Source organism: Mercurialis annua, linkage group LG7, assembly GCF_937616625.2.
Source record: "Mercurialis annua linkage group LG7, ddMerAnnu1.2, whole genome shotgun sequence".
NCBI lineage: Eukaryota > Viridiplantae > Streptophyta > Magnoliopsida > Malpighiales > Euphorbiaceae > Mercurialis > Mercurialis annua.
In genome coordinates, this window is record NC_065576.1 from 12,442,032 (window position 1) to 12,452,727 (window position 10,696).

The 10,696-nt window shown below is 31.7% G+C and overlaps 1 protein-coding gene and 1 long non-coding RNA gene across 9 annotated transcripts; both read right to left on the bottom strand.

Annotated features, from left to right (window-relative positions):
* Nucleotides 1–1,864: 1,864 nt before the first annotated feature.
* On the bottom strand, nt 1,865–4,058 carry LOC126654763 (monooxygenase 2-like). Its single transcript, XM_050348735.2, has 5 exons — nt 3,589–4,058; nt 3,450–3,512; nt 3,193–3,373; nt 2,879–3,101; nt 1,865–2,498 (listed from the first exon to the last, which is right to left on the bottom strand). Exons 1-5 carry the CDS (start codon nt 3,807–3,809, stop codon nt 1,921–1,923), a joined length of 1,266 nt encoding a protein of 421 aa, XP_050204692.1. The 5' UTR covers nt 3,810–4,058; the 3' UTR covers nt 1,865–1,920.
* Nucleotides 4,059–6,600: 2,542 nt separating this feature from the next.
* LOC126654616 (uncharacterized) lies at nt 6,601–9,556 on the bottom strand. 8 transcript variants are annotated; one of them, XR_008789571.1, is made up of 8 exons: nt 9,516–9,556; nt 9,066–9,349; nt 8,479–8,947; nt 8,014–8,166; nt 7,298–7,351; nt 7,094–7,157; nt 6,913–6,967; nt 6,601–6,823 (listed from the first exon to the last, which is right to left on the bottom strand). It is a non-coding gene; the product is annotated as an uncharacterized LOC126654616 (long non-coding RNA). The 8 variants fall into 8 exon arrangements; XR_008789573.1 differs by lacking the exon at nt 9,516–9,556 and adding an exon at nt 7,579–7,677 and having other exon boundaries at nt 9,066–9,482; XR_008789575.1 differs by lacking the exon at nt 9,516–9,556 and adding an exon at nt 7,579–7,628 and having other exon boundaries at nt 9,066–9,481.
* Nucleotides 9,557–10,696: the final 1,140 nt, after the last annotated feature.

Genomic DNA, 10,696 nt, shown 5'->3' on the forward strand with positions numbered 1-10,696 from the left:
AAATTTCAAAACTCATATGAAAACTCGCAAAACATACTATATCGAATGATTTTAAAATGTTTAGTTATAATTAACCTCGAAAGCAGAAATTTTATATGATCCCTATTAATTATTGTTCATTTTAGTTATAAATAAAGTTGGCAGCAATTTGAATTTAATTCTACTATTTAATTTTCTCCTGTTATATATGTGAATTATCTTTATGCTCATATGGTCAATTTTATTACTTAAAATTAAAGTTTAATTAGCTTGGTATTGATGAAGTCTACTTTTAGTATGAGTTAACCTGCAAAATAAAAATTGAAACGTTGATTGGACGTTGGTTGTTCAATGAGCACTCCGATGGTAAAGTCACTCTAAATTTTACAAATGATTTAAAAACTTGTAAACTAATTGTAATAATGTGTTATTAGACATATACCTCATGCTCCTTTTATAGTAGTAGAGTGAGGGCAATACATAGTAGTGTTTAAAGTAGAATTAGGATTTTTGTATACGAATATTATATCGTAGTTGATATAATTAGAGTACAATCCTTCATTTATGTTTTAGATGGTTCGAGATCCTTTTAGATGTCGCTATAACTTTTTATATTCCTATAGAGTTGTGTTCAAACAATAAGTTTGTGTTCAGATAAAACAAGATTTGATCCGGATGATGATGATTATTCGGAGTGTGTTCTGGCCGAACCCTAAAAAGATTGGTCTTGATGGATGAATCCTAAGAGATTCACAAAAGATGAGTGAATCCTATGGGTGAATCCCGAGAGATTCACCTAAGATGGATGAACCCTATAGGTGACAAATTCAATTGTTTGTCTAATCTTAAATTGATCTTCCATGTTTAATAAGGTTCAGACGTATAGGTCCGGTATGTGACCCATAGGTTGGTTTCCATTCATTATTTTAAGGATTAATCACTAAGATTTCCTAAGGTTAAAAGTATATCTAATCTTGAATGTATATCAATTGCACCTGAGTATGTTCGCTTTGTTCATACGCTTTTCAAAGTATGTCAAAGTGTTTGTCTTTCATGGGAGGAAGACGAGACAGAGCGTTCGTTTTCCTAATGGAAGACGAACAAGATCTGAAGTAGATCTTGTTCGTCTTTCTCGAGACGAATCAAGTTCAGTTTTGAGGAAGATGGACGATTTTAATAAATTTTATTTTAAAAAAAATTAAAAATTAATTATATTTACAAAAATATTTATTTTGATTTAATTTAATTATTTAATTATAATTTATTAAATTTCTAATATTAAATTTTTTAATTTAGATTTATAGTATAGGGACTCAATTGGTAAACAACTATAGTGTAAGGACCCAATTGGCAAAAATTCTGTAGTATAAACACCACCAGTTTCAGAGACAATTGTGTGTATCTCACTCTCCAACGGATTAAGATAGAGGGACTTACATCTAAGACTTTTGAAAATGCAAAACATATTTTTAACATTTATCAGTGCAACGTAGAGATTCAAGTTGAAAATTGCACTGATTCAAGTTGAAAAAAAAAAAATGATAGTGTAGGGATCAATTTATGGGTTTGACCATATTTTTATATTTGTTGCATTACTATATTTAATTTTTTTTTTGCTATGACTATTTAAATTGCATAGATATGAATGATAGAAATGATAGACTTGATTGCCAAATCAGGTAATTCTTGTATTATTTTAGTTAATTTCTCTATTTTACTATTGGCTTAATTTTTTAGTTATTTTTCTGTAATAATTCTGCTGGCTAATCTCTTAACAAAATGAATGTATACTCTATAGAATCTTAAACTAATTCTTTGAACATAGTGAAATTCAATTTAATCAAACAAGTATAAACTAAATCCAAACTTAATAAAAACACACATCTTAAACAGACAATCATCATATATATTCCTCATAAAAACAATTGAACTTGAGAAAATTTAGTCTATTTTATGAGAGAAAAATTGCTGCAAATCACTAGAAACAGACACATTAGGCAACGTCCCACAATCATAATCAGCAGCACCAAACACCTTACGAAAAAGCAAACCATAAAATATATAATCCCTCAAGAATTTCATCCACCAATTAGACCCACTTATTTGAATCCAACCCGAAAAATACGACCCGGTAATCAACCCTGCACATCTCCACCTTCTTTCTCCAACATATCCATCGATGACCCGACTCATTTCCTTCTCAATAATAACTCTTCCATTTCGCATAAAAGAAGTGCCGATGTGTCTGCCTAAAACAACCGCATCCTCCAGTGCCGAGCAGCCGCCTTGTCCGAGATCGGGTGTCATCGGGTGCATTGCGTCGCCGGCTACGGTCACATTTCCTTTGTTTAAGTTGCCCATTATTACATTCAACGGGTTTCTTAGCAGTAACGGCGCCCATGTTAATGTCGAAAGATCGGCATTTCGGACCACGTCTAAGTATGTTGAGGGGAAGTTTTGTGCGTACTTCTCAATGAGTTGCTGTTGTATTTCTTTTGGGTTCTTTGGCATGTCCTTTGCTGAAATCAAATTTTTTAAGATTTAACTAATTTGTTTCATTCGATTTCGGTTGAAATTACTGATTCAGCCTATAAGACTAGGAAATAAAAAATTTAGTTAATTTGGTTTTCATTAACTCGGTGATTCTTAATGGATACCGAATCCTACCACTCTAGGATCCCATTCGCCTACTTCAAATAGGACACACTGAATCCTAAAAATGTTATGAATTAGTTATTTATTTAACATTCAAGCATCAACAAATCGAATCGCATAATAAAAAGAACTTGTGTACTAAGTCGGTCTATTAGATCAAAAAAATAAATTAATTTTGTCAATTTAATTTTGGTTAAATCAATCTGTTTTCTTTTTATAACTGATCATAAACGGTAGGAATTACTTTGAGTGGAAGTTAAAAACCAGTAAATCTCTTTGTCATTTAGAGGGATGAACCCAGCCCTTTTGCCAACATCCACAAATTGCCTCACTTCTTGTTGATTAAATCCATGACCTTGTGGAAAAAAAGACAACCCTCGGACAGCTGATCTTCCTGAATCAAACGGTGCCGACAGTCCAAGCCATTTTGCCACAACAGAGTTCACCCCATCACACCCTATCAAAACCTGCAATAACATATTGTCTGTATATAAAAATGAAATACAAAAGAGAAACATTATAATTTAAGATCTAAATATGACATTTTATTAGAAATACCTTAGTTTTAATAATACTTCCATCTTCCAAATGCAGAACAGGAATCGAAGTACCGCCTTGTTCCGCCGTTTCAATACTAGAGATCTTGCAAGAAAACAGAATTGAATCCGCCGCCAATTCGTTGGCCAGCGCATCTAGTAGAGCTCTCCGATGCACCGCTCTCGGTCCTAATACTTTGCCGCTGTTTAAAGTTCAAAATTCTTAGTAGGTTCATCGGAATCTTATCCAGAACATGTTAAACAAAGTTCGAAGTTTACCTATTATCTGTAGAAAAAGAGTTTTCTTGCACAACTCCGGTAGAAACATTGGTTATGTAACCCCTAGAGAAAAGTTTGATTAATTTATAAAAATATGATGATTAAAATATTACATAAATGGTTTGTTTGTTAATTATACCTTAATACTGGAGAATATAGAGGAGTAAGTTTATGCGAAACACCGAGAGCATCGAGAGCAAGCCAAGCATTAGGAAACAGGCTTAAGGCAGCCCCGGTGGCGCGGAGGCTATCGGATCTTTCTAAAAGCAAAGGTCGAATACCAACTCTGTTCAGTGCAACTGCAGTCGCCAAGCCTGCTATTCCTGCTCCGACTATAACCACATCTTCTACTCTTGCCATCTCTATCTCTTGAGTGACCCAGAGAGTTTAATATCCCGCCATCTATAAATGGAACTTAGAAATTTATAATGTATGCCACCCAGCGATGAAAGAACCGGAAATCGGTCCAGCTGACCCGAAACTTTTATAATCTGATCCAACCGAATTTAACCTTTTATAGTGACATTTGAGGTAAGGAAAGATTTTGTTTGTAGTGAAATCTCGTGAATAGATTTGTTTGAGGAGACGCCATTCTTGACAACTAAAGAAAACAAGCCTTGTTTGTGTACCAAGTATCCGATGTTCGATGCAATATAGAAGAGCATTAGAACGTTCGGACAGGAACATGTGCGGCGGCTTTTATTTATTTTGGTCAACTTCTATAAGATAATGAATACACTTTTTTTTAGTACTAGTTTTTTTTGCCACGTGCTACGCACGTTAACGGTATCTATATGACCCGTTATTTAATATTATAATTGTATATTTTTTTAATAATATATTATTATTTAAATTTTATTAGACTTGTGTTTTTTTATTTATTTTTGTTTAATTATTTTATAAAATTCTAATTTCTTTTATTGGAAATGTTAAAAAGTTAGAATTGAGCAATAGATTTAATTTTTGATATTATTGTTATTAAAAAATGATAATATGATTGAAGAAAAGTTATATTATTTTTCATAATAAATAACTAATAAATATAAAAAAATATCAAAGCTTTAACCCCACAATTATAATATGATTATTTAATATTAATGAAACTCGTCATATTCTTTTAAGATTAGGAATTTAACACATAATGAAACTCGTTGCATAATTTCTTTTAGGATTAGGAATTTAAATGGTAGCTACTGCAATAATTATTTTTAATATGTTTTCTTACGGATTAGGAATGTTATCTTTCTATTTGTTACGCACAAATACTCTTATATGTCACAATTAGGAATATCAACTTGGATAAAATATGTATAGGGTATTTTTGTCCGTGAATGGAAGTGTTCCCCCCGCGAATACACTTTTATATTTGTTATAGATAATCAATTGATCTAAATAGATTTAATAATTTAAACATAAAAATTATTTAGTATATATATTTCTATTTATTGAAATTAATATAGTAAAATATTGCATGTTTATAAAAATAGATCAACATCAAAATATTGAAATTTATTAATTTTAAATTTTAATAAAATGTAAATTTATTTATCCAATTATTTATATATTATAATTTTTTTCATTTAAGTATATGTTATTTTTGTTAATTTAAAGTATCCATATAAATAACAATTTTAATCTATCAGATATTCACAATCGACCATCCCGTTATTTTTGTTTATTTGAAATGCATTGTTTTTTTCCCAAAAAAAGTTACTTAGTTAATCGTTATTGTTATTATTGTTATTGTTGTTATTATTATTACATAATTTTCCGAATGATATTCCCCCTTCGTTTTCTCTTATTGTATAAATTATTATTTTATTCAAAAATTATCGAATCTCAATTCCGAATATTGTCCGATTACATATTTTCTATACATTCTAATCTCTTTTTATACCTCCAAAAGATATACACATGAAATTCCAATGTCACGATGGTGCGGAGTATCACATAAATACACCTCCATTTGTTCAAAAAAAAAATGCAATTTTATTCCAAAACGCTATTCACCTTCTTCCCCACTTCGATTCTAAGCCTAGATGTCTGGTTTTTTAGACCCAAAACTCACAAACTCTCTTATCTATAATTTGCTTCCCGTAATTTCAAGAATTTGGATTTTGTAACATGGATTAAGTTTTGAGAGATTTTTCCTTGAATAATTTCAAGAATTTGTAAAAGGATTCTCATTTTTCATTCTCAAGTGTTTGATTGCAGTTTCAAATCATCATTAAGGTATGTCTTACCCATATTTTAATGGATTTAGCGTTGCATGTTAATTTTTATTAAGCCCATCCGGTTTCCAAGGCTTCGCCCTGACTAATCCGGATCCGACCCACGTCGCGCACCTGGCATGGTGGGTGAGTCTTCCAGTGGGAATTTTCTGCATTCACAAGGACTCGAACCCGAGACCTTGCTTAAGCGATACCAAGCCGCTTACCACTTGGACTAACTCCCATTGGTAGCGTTGCATGTTAATTTTAACCCTGGTTTTTGGTTGATTTGAGCATGAACTGTGTTGAAAGCTTTTTTACCATGCCTTGATCGTTGTTGATGGTGATTGTAATGTTAAAAACATGACATGCATGTTGAATTTCATTATGATTTAAGGGCTAAATCTAACATGCATACCAAGTTTATAATTTGCTAAATGATATTTTGAGTTTGTATGGCATAATTAATGGTTTAGTTTGGAGATTAATATGTTAACTACGTCGATACCCGCGCGTTGCGCGGTTGAATGAATTTATTTTTTAATCTATGGTATTTAGTATTTCATAATTTTTTGTCGACCATGTAATCACTACAACAAAAAATATCTACAGGGGCAGTATTTTTGCTTCGTAGGGGCGGTTATAACCGCCCCTACAAGGGGTAACTGCGTTCTCAAAACCGCCCCTAAACCGCCGTTTTTCCGGGCGCCACTACGTCATAGGGGCGGTTTTAGCACCTGCCGGGGAAAGTATTTTTTTGTGACGAAATTATAGGGCGGTTATAACCGCCCCTACATCGAAGGAAATAAAAAAATGTTGGGGCGGTTTAAACCGCCCCTACTTCCTAGAATTTTGAAAAAATATATTAGGGCAGCTTCACACCGCCCCAACAGAACTTACACTTTCCTACTAATATTAAGCTAAAGCATCTGGGAACTCCATTAAGCCAAAGAACCACATATTTATATGTAAAAGATCATTTTCAATTACAGGTAAACATCAAAGTACATTTAGGTTCAATGTTGATGAATATCCTTGTAATGATCTCGATTCCACAACGAAAGCAAACACAACTCAAATTTGAACAATTGGTTTAAAGCTGCTTTTGAATACTTGATTCTCTTTTTAGTTGATCGTCTCTCTAGTCCATATCCAACATGTTATCTGCGCATATACAGTTAAAGTTAATTATAGAAGCTGAGTTTTCACACATTCTTAAAAAAACAGAACACAATAAGTCAAAAAGAACAAACCTGCCCAAGAAGATGCCCAAATTACAGCACCAACAATGGGAATGTAAAATGCATACTACAAATCAAAAAAGAAACAAAATTTGTGGTAGCTTCAGAATTTGGTTAGGTTAAAGATAATAGCCATAATGTATATAAGGCGAAAGTGATGCTGAACGAAATGAAGCAAGTTTAACAGTATTACCTTTATCAAAATAGGTTTTAGGAAGCGAATAGTCACAAGTTTCAATGTCAACAGTCTGACTTTGCTGTTTAAGATAAAAGAAAAACTAATTAGCGCCTCTTAAGAAACAAAAGAAGCAAACATCCTAAATACAGCAGTTCAAGAAAAAAAAACAAATTGCTAAATACAATAGTTCAAGAAAAGAACATAGAAACAGGATCTTACTCGTGAACTATCATCATTTAGCGATTGCTTCAGTTGTCCCTTCAAGGTTTCCAACTGTAGATATGTCAAAAAAAGCTCATAGGGCAATCAATATTCTTCAGATTTTTTAAAGATGAGATGACTAAAATAGAAGGCATCAAATCACTTTTGCACAAAGAAAGATGAAGACAACACGCCAGAACTTTGTTTTAGCAAGAGAATAGTTAGGCTATTGCACTTCAAACTTAAGCACATTATGCAACTCAATTTTGTACATGAATAAAAATTGAATTGTATAATACCTTGTGGAGATGGAAGGATATTTCTCCAACTTTAATGATGACATCACTTGCTAGCCCGGTTGAGCAAAGCTTACACAATAAGTTTTTGTTGATCTAAGACTAAAATTAACAAATAACAATCTAAAACCAGGAACAATTATGAATTCGAGCAAAATAACATAGAAACAAGAATAAATTAGAGAAGAATGAACTAACCCTAGAACATCAATACCAAGTCTCAAGCTATAGTTGTAGAGGCATAAAGTTGTGCATTAGATTATACTCCCTCCATCCCATTTAGTAATAATTAATCCACAATGGATGAATAAAAATAGTAATCACATTTTTTATATTCAAATTCAAATTGAACAAAACATCAACGCCATACTGAAATTGGAATACACATTACAAAAGCATTTGAAATTTATTAGATCACTTAGTTCAGCGACAACATACCAAAAACAGCAGCCTGTAGAAATAGCAACAGCTGAACAGAAACAGGGATTGCAGGAAGCAGCAGTTGCTAGAAACTGCAGCAGACTAGAAAAATAGACCAGAAATAGCTCCGTAAGTAGCCCACCAAAGACTCCTAGAACTAAAATTCAGGACCTGCACAAGAAGTCAATTATAAATGTTATAGCTCAAACCAAAATGACCCAGTTCAGTTAAATTTATGTCCTGCTTTGTGATAGAGGCAACTTCATTCCATCCCAATGTGAAACCGTAATATAAAAAGAGATGAAGCATAAATAACTTGAAAAACAACAAGAACAATAGTCCATTTTTGTTCTTTTTCAGTATTAGCATTTGCACACCTGAAACTAATAGTCTAATATCAGTAAGAAAATAAAACGCAACTAAATTGCATTGGCTATATTCAACCAAGACATAACTTTGTGTAACTTGCTTAAAGTAACAGACCTTGTGTGCAACACAAAAACCATTGTAGCTTCTCACATCAATTCCTTTCCAATAAAAGATTCTCCAACCATAGCACAAGGCATGTAATCAACAAGAAAGTTAATATGTATTAGTAAACATCAACGACCATGATCTAACTCATGCAACTATGGTGTTCATTGATCATTGCATGTAAATTCAATGGACAAATTGATATTTAAGTGGAGTGATTAAGATATAGTTTCTGTTTGGATTATAGCACATGTGGTCACAAATTCACTATCATTTTATTGATGCATTTTTTTTCCATGAAGACACAAGTGATTAAGATATAGATAGAGCTCCGCATTCACTTCAAACAAAAGCTGATTATCTGTAATGTTCAGCAAGAGTTACCTAACTACAACTTTTTTCTAGTTAGACAAGCAAATATTGCAAAATGCACAAAAAAACTTCTACGTATCTGTTTAGTTTGTGGTTGCAACGGAATCTGAAAAAAAAACAGAAGCATTACAAAATCAAAGAGCTTATTATGTACACAATGAAACAAATAAAATTAAATGATAAAACCTAAAAATGTATATAAAGCATCAAAGACAATTAATTACCTGAAAGAGCAACAATCTATGGTTGAGTAGCGATCTATTGAGAAGAAATTGAAACATAAACCATTAAACCCTAAAAATTAATCTGAAAGAAGAACTCATGAGAAATAAAGTGAAATCAGAAACCTAAATGAGCAGATTCGCTAAAGCTGAGAAGTGAACAAATTAGATTCACTGCTAATGAAATCGAGAGAAGTAATATATGTCAATCAAATTCGCCACTGGAGAGCAAAGAGATCCTCTGAGAATTAGGCAATCATCATGTTTGAGAGGATGAAGAGAAGAAGCTGAGAGGCGGGAGATAAGAAAAAATTAAAAGAAGAAATTTTGATTCGTTAAATTAGATTTTTATTTTAAAAATTACACAACAATAGGGGCATTTATGATTTCCGCCCCCATAAAAGGATTTAGTTTCTAAATGACAAATTATAGGGGCTGCTTATATAACCGCACCTACTACACCGCCCCCATAGCTCTGTTTTGTTGTAGTGAATATGAGTATTAATCAAATATGGCAACATGCAATTACCAATAACTGAACATCAGCCAAATTCCCATATTAACATATAATGTACAAATTCAATAATATAAATTATTTCAAGAATTGAAAAGAAAGAACAACAAATATTGGGTATATATTAGATCATATTATCAAAACTAATACACTAAAAGGTTAGTTCAACTACATAAAATATAACATCCATTCATAAATTTTGCAGAACTTAAATTACTAATTTTTGTTGTTGTTATGCAATATGAATACTTTATATTAATCTATTTAAATTTTGCAATATGATATTACGATTTTTTTATATTATCAATATTCCTAGTTCATGGAATATAAAAGAATGTAATTAGTAATTCAAATTTAAATTCTTTTGCAAATTATGAAGATTGAGTGTCTTAGGAGAAAGCTAATATGTATGCAAATTGCTTATTTCTGCAAATAACACCATTATCTTGACTGCTATAGATAAAAGCAAAAAATAAAATCATATATTTTTCTTACCGAGATAGAAGCAAAAAATAACATCTTACCGAGAATACAAATCATATATTTTTCTTCGAACATACTATTGTGTGCAAAATAGACTAAGAAGAACAATAAAATTGAATGTCACTGATTTTATGTAAATTTGTTGTTTGATGAAATGAAAAATTTATTATTTTTTGAATGAATATAGCAGATACATATATATATATATGGTGTTGATGAGTTATAGGCAAGAATGGTAAAGAAGTTCAAAGAATTTTGGGAAAAGGAAAAGTTATGGGCAATAAAAGATTTTAATTGTGTGTTTAAGAGAATTTAAATGAAAAGTTTGAATTTTTTAGGAATGAAAAGTTATGAACAATGAACAATCATTACTGTGTGTTTAAGAGAGTTTAATGAGTAAGACTGAAAAGTTATAGACAATGAATAATCATTATTGTGTGTTTAAGAGGGTTTAAATGAATAAAAATTCAAATGGTTAGAAATAATTATCCACATGGCTGATGTAGAAGAGTCCACTTGGCTAAATCACTACTAAAAAACAGCCATTTAGCGACGGATTTTTCCGTCGCTAAATGGCTAAATTCCGTCGCTAAACGAGTTTAGCGACGTTGTCCGTCTTTTGCAGCGACCGAAAACT

What these genes read in the sequence shown, in the direction of transcription:
- LOC126654763 (XM_050348735.2), bottom strand. Translation starts at nt 3,809, where the DNA reads ATGGCAAGAGTAGAAGATGTGGTTATAGTCGGAGCAGGAATAGCAGGC. An exon ending in CTATATTCTCCAGTATTAAG is followed by an intron (nt 3,513 to 3,588) that starts GTATAATTAACA and finishes ACTTTTCTCTAG; the next exon opens with GGGTTACATAACCAATGTTT. An exon ending in TCTTTTTCTACAGATAATAG is followed by an intron (nt 3,374 to 3,449) that starts GTAAACTTCGAA and finishes AACTTTAAACAG; the next exon opens with CGGCAAAGTATTAGGACCGA.